At 41.8% G+C, this 16,837-nt stretch overlaps 2 protein-coding genes across 6 annotated transcripts in view; one reads left to right on the top strand and one right to left on the bottom strand.

The window, feature by feature from the left end:
* Positions 1-3,915, bottom strand: part of LOC143332512 (roundabout homolog 1-like) — an 83,879-nt gene extending 79,964 nt beyond the window's left edge. For 3 of the 4 annotated variants that reach the window (XM_076750058.1, XM_076750061.1, XM_076750060.1), the window contains exon 1: positions 3,031-3,340. The gene's annotated coding sequence lies outside the window, so the exon portion shown is untranslated. Of the gene's footprint in view, positions 1-3,030; positions 3,341-3,659 lie in introns of those variants that run through there. The other variant, XM_076750059.1, reaches the window with a different exon arrangement.
* Positions 3,916-9,075: 5,160 nt separating this feature from the next.
* LOC143332513 (protein phosphatase 1D-like) lies at positions 9,076-15,667 on the top strand. 2 transcript variants are annotated; one of them, XM_076750064.1, is made up of 7 exons: positions 9,076-9,592; positions 10,968-11,196; positions 11,289-11,413; positions 11,514-11,695; positions 11,861-12,088; positions 12,445-12,532; positions 13,397-15,667. In XM_076750064.1, exons 1-6 carry the CDS (start codon positions 9,076-9,078, stop codon positions 12,526-12,528), a joined length of 1,365 nt encoding a protein of 454 aa, XP_076606179.1. In that variant the 3' UTR covers positions 12,529-12,532; positions 13,397-15,667. The 2 variants fall into 2 exon arrangements, with proteins under 2 accessions (XP_076606179.1, XP_076606178.1); XM_076750063.1 differs by lacking the exon at positions 12,445-12,532.
* Positions 15,668-16,837: the final 1,170 nt, after the last annotated feature.

Below are 16,837 nucleotides of genomic sequence, written 5' to 3'. Positions count from 1 at the left end.
GCCCCAGTACAGCCTCACAGAGCTGCTTGTATAGCTGTTAGACATTTAGTGCTAACATTTGCTCATACTATATGTTCTTCGCAATGCATAGGGTTTATAATAATTAGTTTTAATAGTGCTCGGCATGTTAGCGCGCATGACAACATAATAAAAATGATTCGGAAAATGACAAAAGATTTTATAGTGTTTGGCCCCTCTAGTGAAAATGCTGATGTTTCAAAAGCTGTGAAAGCCAGAAACAATAACATCACAGAGTAATATGATATTCAATATGAATAACATTCATATTGAAATCTGCTGATATAAACATCTACATTTGGATGTGTTACTAACATAATGAGCGAGGAAGATTGCATTTTGTAGAGTGATGAATATTAAATGTGGCTGGTAATAATAACTGGGCATTGTTTAGCTTTATCGAACATATCTACGTATATGGGGAATAAAGAAACGAGAATAATAAATCCAAATGTAATTTAAAAATATTCCAGTGGGACAAAAAGATATGAATGAAACAGAAAAAGCATCGAAGTGTGCATGTAATGCGCTGATAAAATGTTACTTTCACGCCAAGACATGTCAAACGAGAAAGGGACGGTTCTAGTGAAAAGAACAAAAGCCAAGTCAGGGGTTTAGCATGTGCAGTCAACACATAGCATAGTACTTTTCTTTGCATTGTTGCATATATTTAACTCTGTGTTGGCGTCATTAGTAGTAGTGTAATAGAAATAACATCCACACACCCTGTGAGTACATGTTGTGTCATACAGTACACAATTGATGCTACAAAGTTGTCCATACTGAAAGAAGTAAAAAAAAAATATCTGTTAACTGAGCTATCTGCATACGCTCTGAGCTGATCTGGAGAGCCTGCAGATCAAAGGAGACAGGACTGCTGATTTCCCCTTCCTACTTCTGTCTGCTGGGGAATAATCACAGCTTACCATCTAACATATTGTCAATAAGACAGAACAGGAGCTCCCTCTATACGACAGCAGACAGATCACACACTGTAGAGAGCACTGGAGCGTGAACAGAATCAGCTTTCAGCGTCCCCCTCCTCATCTTTCCTCCCTCCTAAATTCAATCCCCTGCACTCATGGAGACAGATGCATGCAATGCAATATGTTATACTACGTATGTCAAAAGGTGCAGGGAAGATACTTAAATTCAGCAGACATGTTTACTTTGGATGCACCTGTAGCATTTGCAGGAATGTAATACTTAGTTTTTCCTTTTTGCGTGAGGCACATGTTTCATGTCAAGTGCTGTAACGTAATGTAATATTGCACTGGCTGTTTTTACACATGCTCATGCTACAGGCCAGACATATTTAAATGTGCATCTCTTTGCACATTTTAGACTCAGATGTGATAGTTAATCACCAGCTCTGCAGTACAACATCGCCAGGGCGATGAGAGAAAGCAGGGGGGCACAACCAGGAAGTATGGTTCACTGACTATTTTCCACACGAGAACTGGAGTCTAAATCAAGGCAGCAGCAGGAGGTGTGTCTGGGGGTATCTGATGTACACATCACATACAAACAGCCCGCATCCATTACTGCCAGTCAAGAGAAGTCATACGTGGCATACTTGTAACATTATGCAAGGCTTAGTGTTTCCTCGTGAAGAGTTCTTATCAGCAGCTGGCAGTTATCGCTGACATATGGCCGCGTGTCTTTTGGGGAAATGGATGGGAAGCCAAATACAGGCTTTCATCACTGCCACTATAATGCATTAAGGGAGCTATCAGAGCAAGACAAAGGATATTAAAAGTATGAGAGGCTATGTCTGGAGCTCTGTCAGGGCTCATCGTTGGCATTGTGGAGGAGGAAAAAGTAGCTTGAGGACAAACAGATGATCCCATGGGCTAGCCACAAGGCAGTGACCCTTAGCCGAAGAGGATGAAGGACCCCAGTATGTCAGCATCAAGGCCATATACAACTAGACGTGTTGTTAGTTGCATTTCTCTCTACACGTAATGAAGAAATTGCATGTTTGGTGTGGTGTATTGATGACCACACAGCAAAGAGCCCGGTGCACCGTTTCCTCCCTCCTTCATCAACACCTCAGGCACACCTGAAGGCATTTAGATTAAAGGATTTAATAGGAATTCAATCCACTGACTACACTCAATTTTACAGGGCATTTTTCAATCAATGCTCACATTCACAGCACAGCACCGCAGAAGTCTCATCACACCTCCTCACTGTTTGTTGACACTTCATACCTTCCCTTTATTTGGCAGGGCAAGTCAGTTAAGAGCAACTTATATGTTTACAATGAAGGGTTTTTGAATCGATAGCACAGCCAAATAAACGAAATCCGTCAGATTAAGTGATCCTTTAAGATATGAGATTAGGTTTGTTTTTTTAAATGTATTTCTAGCAACTGTTACACACCCACAGCTTAATCCCTTTTGAGTTTTCGAACCCACTGAAGGATTTTCCAAACCAGAAGCCAGAAAAATAAACCAGAAATTCATAGAGGCCATAGTAAGAGAAAAAGCTCAACACATTGATTTTGTAGAAATGCACACTCTGAGGTATTTTACCCATCTTTAAAATCAATGTATATTATAATAGCACGTGCGTGTTAGCATATTTCATTCCACGACATTCTGATTAATCAGCAATATTGCTAGCTGTTAGAGTGAAATTAAGTTAGAATTTATCTTTTTTTTATGAGCATCTGTGAGCATTTTATGAACTTCTCTTCAGTAAAAGTAAAAACAGTACATTAAAGAAGAAACGTCAGTGAATTAGAGGTGTGCTCAGTTACTGTTTGGCAGCATTCAATCATCAGAATACAAATAAGGTTCGCTCCAAATTTGTGTTAACCACAAATAACTTTCAGCGCCACAGCACGTGGACAGCATCTGCTCCTGTGTGAATCAATGGGCAGGGAAGGGAATCAATTCCCTCTGAAGCCACCTCTGCCAAAAACGTGTGCGCTCACAACAGTGAAATGACGAATGATACGAAACCAAGCTTCACTAATATGAATATGAGCACAACTTTACAACTTACCCCTCCAGGTTATTCCTCCAGCATTATTGTTCCATTTTCTCCAGTAAGCCAGATCTCTGCCAGTGTGTGCTTTTGAGGCATCCACATGCCCAACAATGAAAGCAGAGACAGAAGGAAAAAAGAAGACACGATGTGGACCTGTGAAAAAGGAGAAGAAATTCAGCAGAAGGAGCCTATGCCGAAGGAAAAGCCTAAATAATCCATCTGTGATCCAGGAGACACTATCAGATGGGGTGCATACAAATCACAAACCTACCTCTGCAGCAACCTAGGTCCAATATCCTCAGGGTCCTAAGGCTGCACTCAGACAATTTACTCCAAAAGATTAAGCCTGACACCTCACACACTCAAGGACACAAGGTGGTGAATGGTAAATTTCATCAATAAAATTACCAATTAAATTTTATTTTAAATTAATTTTCCATTTTCCAATCATGGACTCTATAATTAATGTGGCACACTGAAGACTACTCTGAGTGCTTCCGTTAAGTCTGTTAATGTACAGTAAATTCTGCTGAATAAGAGTGTATTTCAGTGGGAACACTACTTCAACATTTCTTACAGCGTCAACATTTCTCAGCTATTTATTATTTATTGTAACATCATATGGGAAGATGAGCTGTCATTACCCATGGTTTGACGCACATTGGAGTCCATACCGTTCATACTGGTGGTTTTCAAAATGAAGCACCACAGCTCAAGCGACCTGCAACAATAGGTAGAAAACTACAGTGTGTGCTGTTTCAGTATGGAGACACATGCCTGCATCATGGTTCACAATCTGCAGAAACACATCCCACAGGGTTTACGTTCACCTGCAGCAAAACCAGCCCGCCGCTTTCACTGAGTGAAATTGAAATGGTTTTTACTCATTTATTATTGCTACCTGCTTATTCCGATTGAGGGAAATACAGGGGCTGCTGGAACCTTAGCATGCATGTGCCTCAAGGCAGGAAAATACCCAATTCATCACAGAGATAGCAAAGACAAACACATTTACAACAATATGCTTTTTTTATTCCTCAGTCCTGATTTGCATGTATGTGGAACCCTTTTCTGTACTCTCCCACCCCTCATACACCTTTGTGTATTTTATTATCATTATTTATTGTGCTCACATCAAATAAACCTTTTTTTTTTTTACAATAATTGATTTTTTTTATCTTATTGAAAACAATGTCCACAGTGACTGATGAATGCATCTTCTTCGGTGTAATGATGCGTATAACAAAAGGAGAATTGATCTGCAACATTGCTCATCAGCTATTTATTCAATTCAGTCTACCATACAGCGGCGTGTGATGGGTTCGATGAATCGCACAAATCAGGCAAATACACAGGTGCTTCACTTCATTCACTCCAACCAAGCGGTTTCAACACTGCTGTCGCAAAATGCATTAAAAAGTCTACTAATTCCTCTTTCATTAATGGAACGATCAATCTATGTTCAGGTAAATCAAATATTTATTCATAAATGACAGTAACTCACTTACACTTAATGCACGCCTAAGACCTGCACAGTACACTGCAGACCCAAACACACATCCATGAGTTTGAGAGCTTTTGTAAACACATGAAGGTGAACATTTAGCTCTGTGGCCTTTAGGTATTCTTACCTATACTTCTTCTGTCAGGAAAAAAAAGATGAGGAAATGTATAGAGTCTGGTGCTGCAATAGAGGGGCATCAGGGCATGTGACCCAAGACAATTTTCTTTTCAGCTACACTCTTATCAACAGCACTCTTATCGAGATCCTTCATCAACTCAGCAGTGCGGTTTTGAATCAACCTCAAGTCAATATCGTGGCCATCTATCACGCTGACAGGGGCAGGCTTGTGAGTGCGACATTGGAAAGATAATCATCTCGAGAGGAAACGTGGGCTTCTCCAGCAAGAATGCTGCTTAACTGGTCAGGGTGACCAAGTCGCTTGCAGTTTGAACTGGGGGTTGAGATACACAAAGACGGTCAGTATGTGATAGCCAGTCATTAAAAATGTACTGATTACTGATGCTAAACTGAAGTGAGTTTTCATAGAAAACAACATCAGATCATTACTATTTCAGTGATCCTACTATGTCTGGAATTGCAGAGCATTGTACAGTAGTTCACTGAAATACACTTCTTTGCACTCGTTCATCTACAAACTTAATCCTTGATCATTTACCTTCCTTCACCCAAGACCTTCTAAGAAGAAGAATAACATGATTTGCACACTGTAATGACGAAGATATATGCAGAGGTTATGTCCACAGTACTTACATTTTCATACAGAGATAAGATTTTCAGGATAAAAGCAGCCCTTGCTGAGCTTGTATTACCAAATGTTCCCAGCTAACATTGTGGTGTTTTAGTGTTGAGTAATCCACCTGTAGAAACTCACGTAATTTCAGTATTCACTCAGTGTTTTCAATGGACATCCTCCTGATGTGTCTTATAAAAAAGAGTTTTTGGTTGAGGAGCCTGACGACCCTTGGTCCTCGTCTCTCTTCGCCCTGTTCCGTTATTGGTCTTGGTCTTAACATTTGTTTCTTTAGCTGTATGGTGAACCTGTCACATCGACAAATGGCCAGCCCTGAGGTCCCTGCACAATTTATTTACCTTGTGCCCTCAACAATTGATCATTACATTGTTACGACACTGTACATTGATGAGGAAACAAATTACATCAATATGACTCTCTCTCTCTCACTCACACACACACATGCACACGCACTAACTTTAACTGTGATTTTTTTTTTTTTTTTTTTTTTTTCCAGATCAAGAAATGACCAGTTATTATATTACCATATATTTATATGGTAATATTTGAGTCCCTTTTCCTTCCTCTTTGGTTTGGCTGACTGACACTTCAGCATCTACACAGTCAGGAAGCCAAACAAAGCTATTTTTATGGATGGACCATTATACAAGAGCTGCACGGGGAAACTGTGAGAATGCAATCCGGGTGTCATTGCCCCTTGGTAATCTCTCTCGTCTTCAGGAATTCATTTTCTCAGCGCCTTCACTTGAAAATGACATTCTGACACCATTTACATGGAAATCACTTTGCCTCTTCATCTGTGAGAGTGGCCTATGTGCAGACAGGAGACAGGACCTCTCGGAGGGCTAGACTGTGAATGGAAATAAACAGAGAGAAAGAAAGAAAGAAGGAAGGAAAGAAAGAGGGGAAGAAAGAAAAGTGCTAAATTGTGGGTTTTTTTAGGGTTAAAGTCAAGGTCAGCTTTAGGTATTAAGGGATGAAGAAGATCTGAAGACACAAAGGGAAAGCATAATGAGGAAAATTCCTATTTCTCCCCTTAAACATGCTCATCCTCTCCCTCTCTCGCTTGCTGTCCAGCTCTCTCTTTCCCACACACATGAGAGAGATGTAAAGATTTTCCCTAAAAGAGGAGAAATCCAGCAGCAAAGCACAAAGCTGAGTAGCTGCTCAGAAGAATATATATAGGTTTCAGGATTTCTCAGAATATTTGAATACAAGACTGTTGAAAGATACATGCCTGCATTTTATATTGTACGACTTTTCATGTTAACGTCAATCATTTGTCTGTAACAAAGGAAACCAAAGATTTGAACATTTCTGTGCACTTCCACAAAGGCCCGTGTTTACGGAATAAAAACAGCATTATTTCAGTGCAATCTCAACAACCACATGTCTCAAGGTCTTAAAGGGCATGTAGGCAAAGCATTACACACACACTGCACAGACTTGTACTTGCACACTCTCACTTACGACCTCTGGCACAAATGCATGCTAACACACGCACATGGACAGCACATACATAAATGTACACAACACCATCAGATTACCTTGTCAAGCTATGAATCAGTGTTTGGTATGATCATTAATGTGAACGTGGTTTCTACATGAAGACCATACATCACAATGATAAACTTCTCATTGAGAGCACAATTGAGATGGCTTTTAGATTGGTGCTAAAATCGACGTGTGCTGTCATCATGTCTTTTGTGAAAATTCCTTTATTGCTGACTCTCTTGTGGAAAATGGGGATAATGGTTGAGAATTAAGGTTATTTGATTGGATTAACACTGCCTCCACCTGGCATTACTGTAGCACTACTTGATGAAGAACACATGCAAACACAAATGTGAAGTCACAAAACCAAATGTATGATTCAAATTAACAGCGATTTTCTTTAATGAAAACTGACGAATTTGTTTAAACACACGTTCGCTACGGCATGATCCATGTCCTTTACTTTTAGAACTACATCAGACTTAGCACTACATTCGTGCAGTCTACAAAAAAACAGGTACACGTGGCATAGCATGCCTGCAAAATGTCCATTTAAGCATGGTGTTAAAGGTGGCGTGAGTCATTCTGGAGAAGGATTGTTGATTTGACCGTCTCTTCTTCTTCACAATGTGATCAGACATTCACATGCCAGATTTTCTATCCCTCTCACACACACCCCATCTCGCCTCCCCTTCCCCTTGCCCTTGTCCTGTGCACAAGCATGAACACCACCTGTTGCTGGTTGGCTGGGATACTGTCATGCAGCTTGGTTTGAACCACTTTGTTTGATTCTCATTTACAGAGCCAGGGCTGTGCACAAAAACTGGATTTCTTTTTCAGCGCACCCACAGAACGGACAGCTTGTGGACCATGAGGTTATACTCAGTGAATATCAACAATCGTTCTCCAAAATGACTCACCTTACCATTAAATGAATCCTTTGTACTGCAAGGACAAACTAATTACTGTGAATTTAAGTGAATCTTTACGCTCAGCAAGTTTAAACACTGGGCCCTGAAATAATTTGCATGGCAGTTAATATATTGTTGTCACAATAGTGTTCATGGGGTCAAAGTGCAATGACGCTATTGTACCACAGAATGGATTTTTATGTGTGTTTTCAGGTAAGAATAATAATAATAATAAAGTTTATTTGCAGAGCACCTTTCATACAGGAATTGCAGCTCAAAGTGCTTTACAAGCACCAAGTGAGTGTTTCACACAGAAAAGACACAAATACAAGACACAAATACAACTCAGGTTGAAAGACACATGCTGGAGGAGAAGCTTACAATAAAAAGCATCTTGACAGTGGGTTGTACAGCAAATGTCTCATGATACAAGCAAATTTGAAATATCTTTGTAAGCCACATTTAGCAAATTAATATAGAGTAAGAAATAAGGCTGGCACATTCATTTCAAACCTGTTTTTTACAGAACTGAGACCTTGCAATGATTTTTAATTTTAGAACACGTTTAAAAAGACAAGAAGGTAATAAGGTTTTGCTAAGGAAAGAAACAAATACATAAAGGCTACCTCTTCTTTCTCCAACATTATTTAACAATTGCAGTGGGTTTGAGTAGATAGATTAACTTACTGTGGTTTAAAGTTAACTTAATTTACTATAATGATCAATGGCGATTTCCCAACATTTAAAAGCTGCATGAAAGCCGTAATACTGATTCTTAAAATTTGTGATTGATAAACCCATTGTTGACACAACCATACATATATGGTTTCAACAGAAAAATCTTAAAATATTGTTTGCTTACCAGTGTTTTGGCTGTTGTTCCGTCATGAATTCTCCGCAATATGTGCTGCGTTGACGTCTCCTCGTCTGTCGAAGACTCGAGTTTAGAAAGTTTTCTTGAGTAATCATAATAATACGATAACACATAAGACAGCACCTAGGATTCGTCTGTGACAAATTGACGGTAATATTATCAAGTGAGTCAAGAAAGGGACCACATTCAAGACTATTTGCTTCTTCTTCTTCTTTTTGTCTCTTTTTCTGCCTGTAACGTGACGCTAAAGTAATGACAAAGTCTTCGAGGGCAAGTAAACGCAGCATAGCCAGCCGTGCCATGCGTCTTTGCCAAGTTGATAGGCGGAAAATATGACGTCATTACGTACAGCGGGACGTCTCGGAGAAGATAAACAAAAAGGAAGGAAGCCTTCGGCCATACAATCGCGGCAAAATCGGTTCAAAAATTTAGCTTGCAGGCTACAGTTAGCAACTACATGTGTCCTTTTATTGCTTAGGGTAATTATCATCAGGCGTTCACAATCATGGACGAGGCAATAGTGTTTCGTATGAGTGCATTTTCCGAGCAAGGAGGGAGGAAATACATGGAGGATGTTGTCGAGATAAGAATCGAGTACGAGCCGACGCCGACGCCAGTCGAAGATTATCCAAAGTCGCAGAGACATGGAGGACAGGGAAAAGCCCAGAATGAACCTACCAAACAGACTGAAAATGAGACACACGACCTCAACGTCCCTGCCGAATCCGGACCAGTCTCTGCTATGTGGGTAGAGAGCCTCTCTAACGAGAACAGCAGCAACAACAGCGCGCCGGTATCAGACGAAAAAGTCGCAGAGCATGTAGTCGACACTCGGAGGTCTGTGGCATTTTTCGCTGTTTTCGATGGCCACGGTGGTCGAGAAGCTGCGCATTTCGCCAGAGAGAATCTGTGGGATCTGTTGAAGAGGCAGCGGGGGTTTTGGTCGAAGGATCACAGCGAAGTGTGCGCTGCTCTCCGGAAAGGCTTCATCGCATGTCACCATGCGATGTGGAAAGAGCTCCGTAAGTCACCTAACCTTAAGTTAATCTTAACGTCACCCGTGTCTCCTGTTATATGTGTTGCTGTCTGTATTTATGGAAACTTATTGCTCAGAATTCACGCTGTCACAGTCTCATCAACGTCACATAGCAAACTGTCACATGAGGTCGCATCCTCCTCAGCTGATGTGATGATGCCTGGCCTACCCCATAACGACTGAACACAGCCGGCCGGCATCTGAACACACCGCAGCTGTCAGAGTCGATATGCATACAATGCATCTCTCATATGAGATATGCTGCAAATGCCCACACGAGGCTCTGCAGAAAGGACTGTAGACACCTCATGTTATTGTAGTGAAAAACCTGACTGGACTGAGCCTAACAGCCTGTGGGGTCACTGGAACCACAAGCATCAAAGACCCCAGTGGTGTCAGTGACTTTGATAACGACCCCACAGAGGTTAAATACATGGGACTCCACACCAGGACTTAAGAAGCCCCTCGGATGAAAAGCGAAATGTTTTCAAGATCCCCCAGTTACCGTTGATTCAACCCTCCTTGGATATGACAACAGAAAGTTCAAGAGCAAACCATCATGTCCACATAGTAAATGTGCCATAGCATGATTCAGAATTAAATATTGAAGTGAAAATGGACAGAGGCGGGAGAGGAGTTATGGAGAGAATGCTGTGGTTTGATCTGGTCGGTTGAACTGGTTAAGCTGGTTGAAAAACTAGCCTAAACAGCAGGAAGCCGCTTTGCAGGGTTGTGCTTCTGTTACAAAACAGGTCAAACCTATTCAGCCCTGCTTTATGAAACAACGTTTCTTTAAAAACTGAACTGCATTTACTCAAGTAAGCATGTGGTCATCGTGCCTCATGGCACAGCCCTCTCATCGGCGGCTTGCAGAGTCTTCATCAATATGCGATAATGAGGATCATCGTTCATCTTGTGTCTCATCTGTGTTTGGGTCCAACTTGTCTGTGTTGTTCTGTTAACTTGATGCTGTTCGAAGCTTCAGTTTGATTCAGTGCAGAGTGCAGACACAGAGGATATAGAGACAAAAACCCAATGGTTGCTCTTGAAGTTGTCGCCTGCATGGCTGCTGAAGTGAAGCAGGCACAACAGTGCTTATTTGCCTCCAGCTCGCTTGCAGGCTGAACCACAGCTGACACGTTTGTTTGTGTGTGTGCTAATAGACCTGGGTAGACGATACTAACTCTTTAATGCCACATAGAAACATTTCTTAACTGTTTATATACACAAACCTCTGACGCGTCCGTTGGTGTATAGTGGAGATCACTATCATTTAGGCTTTTAGTAGCCTATGTGTTGGAGTTTTAGGACTATTTTAACTTAATCAACCACTTACCTTGTATTTATGTTTACCCGTGCAGCGGAGTGGCCGAAGACCATCACTGGCCTGCCCAGCACATCAGGCACCACAGCCAGTGTGATCGTGATCCGAGGGGTCCACATGTACGTTGCCCATGTGGGGGATTCAGCTGTGGTGGTTGGAGTGAAAGAAAATGACTCCGACATCACGCTCCAGGCACTCGAAGTAACGCAGGACCATAAACCTGAGCTGCCGAAAGAAAAAGAGAGGATCGAGCGCCTGGGTGGCAGGTGAGTTGGTGCACGGGGCATCGCAGACGACCGCTGGCGTGGAGGCATGTTTCAAGATTGAAGCGTGTGTTGTGTTTGTCTTGCAACTGCAGTGTAATGAAGAAATCTGGCGTGAACCGTGTTGTGTGGAAGAGGCCCAGACTGACCCACAACGGCCCCGTGAGGAGGAGTACAGTCATCGACCAGATCCCCTTCTTGGCTGTGGCCCGATCCCTCGGTAAAGACGACACCCCTTTCTGTGACGTTATACTGCATGTTAATGACTTTTGTTTTAATTATGCCACCGAGAGTGATTATGTTTTCTTATCTGTCAAAAGGCGACCTGTGGAGCTACGATTTCTACAGCGGGGAGTTCGTGGTCTCTCCAGAGCCCGATACCACGGTGATGACCCTCGACCCCAAACGCCATCGCTACATCATCCTCGGCAGCGACGGACTGTGGAACATGATGCCACCCAAAAATGCCGTCAATATGTGCTATAGTCACGACAAAATGGTGGTACGAAATTGGACAACTAATACATAATCAGGATAAAGAAGAGCCATCACCGGCCGAATGATTATTTTGCCTTGATTTGTTGGAGCTTAGGAGCTTACAGGATTGTAAGATTTTAAGGAAATAACTCATTTTCTTTCTCCTCCTGCCACGTCTTTTTGCTTCTAGGGGCCAAAGGGGATGTCCTGCGCCCGCCGCCTGGGATGCACAGCCCTGCTCTTCTGGAAAGAACGCATGCTCCGAGCGGACAACACAACGGTTATCGTCCTGGCCCTGCAGGAGCGCGGAGGCCCCCCTATCCCAATGCATCGAGACGAGATCGTGGTTGACATGGCTACTGGAATCGACCACGTCCCGTACCCAGGAACTACTTATAACACGTGCGAGGTCCCGAAGGTCAGTGCCGTAGCTTTTGTCGCGTCCTCCTTTTGTAATTCATTAGGACGAACCATGTAAGTCATACAGCAAAACGACAGATATTTTCCAAAAGCAGAGCGGCTCACTGACGGCTCTGACGGTGGAAAAATATGCTGGATATTTTTGTGTGTTTGTTTGTTGTTTGCTATTCACTGTATTGTCCTTTATATATTCCTGTCCATTTTTTTTATTATTGTCATTTTGTTTAATCCTTTCACCTGTTAAACTAATGAAGGTCGGTAGTCGACGCGGCTGTTGACATACGGTCACGCCAGCGGCTTCTCTCAGTGGACCGTTGGTTTCAACGAATCACTCTTTGTTTTCGGGGCCAACAGGCGGAGCATGAGGATGACATGTTTTATGAAGAAGATGAGATATATGGAGAAGAACATGAGGGATGGCCGTGCCTGGAGTGGTAGTGAGGTGACTGCTCAGTTCTAAAAATGCATCAAAGTGTCAGCGACATGACCCGCCAATGATTGAATGTATCTAATAACTGAAGAGCCAGGCTCGTCTTGTTGAAGATATTTGTATTAAAACACGAGAGAGAGCCGTAGATGATTTATTTCTTTAAACGTGTTGCTGAGTATTTACCAAAGTCATTCATGAAAGTGAGACAACCACAGTTATTGAACGACTTATTTGGTGACCATCACCAGCGCCACCTTAAAGCATCTTCCCACTTCAGCCAGTAGAGGGAGACAAATGAAAGGTCTGGTTTACAAAAGCAACACTTTCACTGACGCCCAGCAGAAAGCCACATTATGATCAGGCGCAGCAGATAACATTAGGTTACAGTGCAGAATTCAGATTTCTGTCCCCTCGTCTCAAGAGTACAGACTGAATGTACTTTACAAATCCCTTTTAAGAGGAGGGTGATTTTGTTGGGAAGGAGAAGGCGGCGGTTTGGTCTTTCTTATTTTTACTTTTGAACAGACCATTATATTAAAAAAAAAAAAAAAACTACAAGACAGAGAGCATTCAACAGTCTTTCAACTGAAACTCATTACTGCCTACATTCTCTACAGTCCACGTTATCACCTTTATCATTATCACTCATCTGTGTGTCTCATTTTCTATTTTAGATTGATGAATACAAGTTTTCTTTGTTTTTTGATTCTTTTATTATTGACAGAAACAAACTAAGTTTGAGCTGATTTAAATTTAAGGATAAATGTGGATTATTTGTACCCGTAATCGGGCCGAATAAGTTAGTTGATAAGAAAAGATTTGGTTTTAATTGAATTTCTTTTTACTTGACATTTGATTCAATTTGTTTTATTGCAGCGGGGCGATGCAGTGAGTGCTCCCTCCCCATTCAAAGAACGGTCCACAGCTCTGGAGCAGGCGTTCGGGCTGTATGAAGCAGCCTTCTGTGCCACCGCGCAGCTCTTACCCGACGTTGACTCTGTGAGCGCTGCGTTGCCTCCCTCAGATGGTTCTGTCAGTGTTTTTGAAAAGCAAGACTCCACAACCCAAACGGACTGTGCTGCTGCTTCTGCTCCTCCATTAAAGAAGTCTCGCCGTTCTCCACTCACACCCCCCGAACTGAGAGGTCCTCAGCGTCGGCTCGGCCGGTCCTCCAACAAAAACTTCCCCCAGGAGACGCCTCATAGCAACGTGCAAAGTGAACAAACCCGTCAAACTCATGCTCAGAGGGGAGAAAGAGGCTCCTCCGAGGAAAGCAGCATCCTCCCACAACGCCACAACTCTGCCTTGTGTGTGTGCTGAAGCTCATGGAAACAGTGTTTTTCCACCCTGAGACTAGAAGGATAATCTGCGCCGTCTGCTCATGTATCAGGTGTGCCACAGGCCTATTCCGAGATGTATACTTTTTTATACAAAGTCCTTGTTTTTGTAAATACGTGAGAAATTTGAGATTGTATATGTGTTGCTGTTTTGACCCCCCCCCCCCTTAAATTTTAGTGCGACTCTCAATTTTAGCTCCGTTCAATCTGCACAATCTATTTTCATACTTCTAAGTATGCACAGTGCATCCAAAAGACATGTTTTGAAGAAGATCGATCACTACAATCTGAGATAGCAGCAGTTCAGCAAAACTGCGTCACATCCAATCTTCCAGTTTAGATATTAATGAATGAATTGTTTTAGATTGTTTGGATTGCTGTAACATGCCAGCCTCATGATACCTCAGACCAGTTGTTTGGAAGCTTTCCTCACTAACGAGTGGTTATACAAGGGCGCAGCGTAATGGAAGAGAAGCACTGGTCTGAGGTATTAGTGGGGGTGTTGATTTTAAGTCTATATTGTTTTGTGTCTTTACCAGTGACTAAACTATGTACTGTCATGATCACAATTGCTATTCAGCTGATCGGTGTATTTTATGCATAGCTTGTGAGGAGGTGTTAAAGGGTCAGTTCATCCAAATCATAAAAAAGAAACATATTCTCAAGTTAGTGGTGTCAATCCATGTAGATACTGTGGATATGTGTGTTTTACTGAGCTGACCCTTTGATGGCTCTTTGCTGGAGAGCCACATTGTTCCATTCCCAGCGTCTCCGTGTATGATTTGGCCGATTAAATTAATGGTGTGTGTTGTGTTCAAACCTTGGGCCTATCTGCAAGTGCATTTGTTTTAAAGGTACAATCAGAAGTATAGGTTGTTGGGTAATGGTACTGTATGTTGATGTGAAAGCCAAGATCGAGACCTGCACCTCACAGGCACAGAAGGTGGTTTAGAGTCCGCTTCGCCCTTGATTTTTGTTTGTGTCCATTAACACCATTTCAATATGTCTTCCTCTTTGTCCTCATACGCTTGTGTGTGATTTGCATCCATAACTCGTGTTTTAACCTGCACATAAAACACCTTATGGTACATATTTTGATGACAGGAAGTGCACGATTGATGGCATAAAGTAAATTGCAGAGAGATCAGATGTGTAGTTTGTTTTAATATGGCAGCTCAGTAACTGTTGTAGGTGATTTGTTTGCCTTCTTTTTTGCATAAAAGTGTCATGTTTGCCTTAGCACAAACGAGTCAGAGGTGCTTTTATTTTTTTTCCATATTTGGGACTCGAGCAGGTAAGAATTTGCAGGCTATGCCAGTGTAAGTATGGCTGTGGCACAGCCCCGACCATCTATCATGCACCTTCCGTTCTACACCAGTGTCATTTCACCATTCACACTGCAGCACACTCAACCTGCTCCTTAACCTGGTCTACGTTTTTCTTTAATCTTCCAGAGCAGTTTGTCGGTTTTGTACAGTACGTCAATATGCAATATAAGAATAGTTTGTACATTACATTATTATGCAAAGTAATTGGGTTTTTCAGGAGTCTGGCATGCTCAGATCTACTCTATGTTGTGAAGTGTCCGGAGGTAATGGATGTCAATGGGCATGTGGTTTGTTTTTGACCATTACAATACTTGGGTCTGGCTTCGTACCCACTGCGGCCAGTTTTCAGGACTAACTGTATAAGTCACATGATTTGAAAGTGACTGGATATACAATGTCTGTGTTGTAATAAATTCTCATTTTCCAATTGGTGCTGCCATGTTTATTGAGGTGTCTTTGTTATTAAACCGTGGAAACTGTCATTGTGGCTATGATTTAGCATGTTTCTGTCTCATGAAGCAACGTGTGGATGAAGCAACAGAAGCTTGTTCATATCGCCTTCAGCTACTGTGTAGTTTTAATACATAGACAATAGTCACACTCCCATTTGTACAGGGTGCACTGGCAATTACAATTCCTCCAGTAGATGGCGGTGATGTAAAGGGATCGGTTGGGACAGCACTAACTTGCCTCTTCAATATCTTGTCATGCAGTTTTGTTAATCAGAGAAGCTGGTGTCCACAGGTTCAGGTCAGTGACATGCATAGCTGTACATCTTGGCCTTTTGGATAAAAAGTGGTGAAAATGGCTTAATTAGGTGGTGCTAACTTCAAGCGTTTCTGGTTCAGTCAATATAGCTTATTTATTTCTATTTCTTTTTTGAGTTGAGTTGAGATTATTTTGTCAACTGCTGTTTCCAAGGTCAAATGTAACCTGCCAGGACAATTTTATTTAGCCACAACAGAAGAGAAGAAAAATGGAAGGTGAGCAAAAACTGACCAAACTCCATCTGCTGATGTGATAAAGTCAAAATCTCAAGAAGGAGCTCAGCAGACCTTGAGTTTTGCAAATCTTTTGCACATCCTGTATGTCCATTCCCATTTTAAAGAGGACATGCAGCCAAAGATTAAGAAGTTGCTGTCAAATGGAGAGTGTGACTGACTTTAAATGTAGCTCATTAGACTACTGGAAAATGGCCACATGAATAGGAAACTATTTTATTAATGCTGAACATTACTCAGTATATGGATGTCTGTTTTACAGTTTTTGGTTATACTAATTGATCTTTAGCGATTTTCCACCTTTCTACGAGTCAGGATATGGAGCTGCTGGCACGCTGCAGTGTTTGTTGTAATCGTCTTAAGGTTGACTCTTTCCAGAGAGAAAGACGTTGTCATTGGATGTTTTTACTCAAGAGAGAATCAAAGAAATGAGGCCAGTGCGTATGAGATTGAACCACAGCCTTTGCCTCCCTGCAGTAAGTGAGGCTTGAAAAACTGACTCACATTAAGGTAAATGTCTTGTGCTGTAATGTCCGTATGATACATATTGTACTTTAGGAACACATTTCTTGTCCTTACCCGTGGTCTGTTTCTGAGACATTACAGACATCAGATCCATGATAGCGGTGTCTTGACTTGAATATTTTATTG

Source organism: Chaetodon auriga, chromosome 15, assembly GCF_051107435.1.
Source record: "Chaetodon auriga isolate fChaAug3 chromosome 15, fChaAug3.hap1, whole genome shotgun sequence".
In the NCBI taxonomy this organism is placed as follows: Eukaryota; Metazoa; Chordata; class Actinopteri; order Chaetodontiformes; family Chaetodontidae; genus Chaetodon; species Chaetodon auriga.
This window is presented reverse-complemented; position numbering and strand designations above follow the sequence as displayed.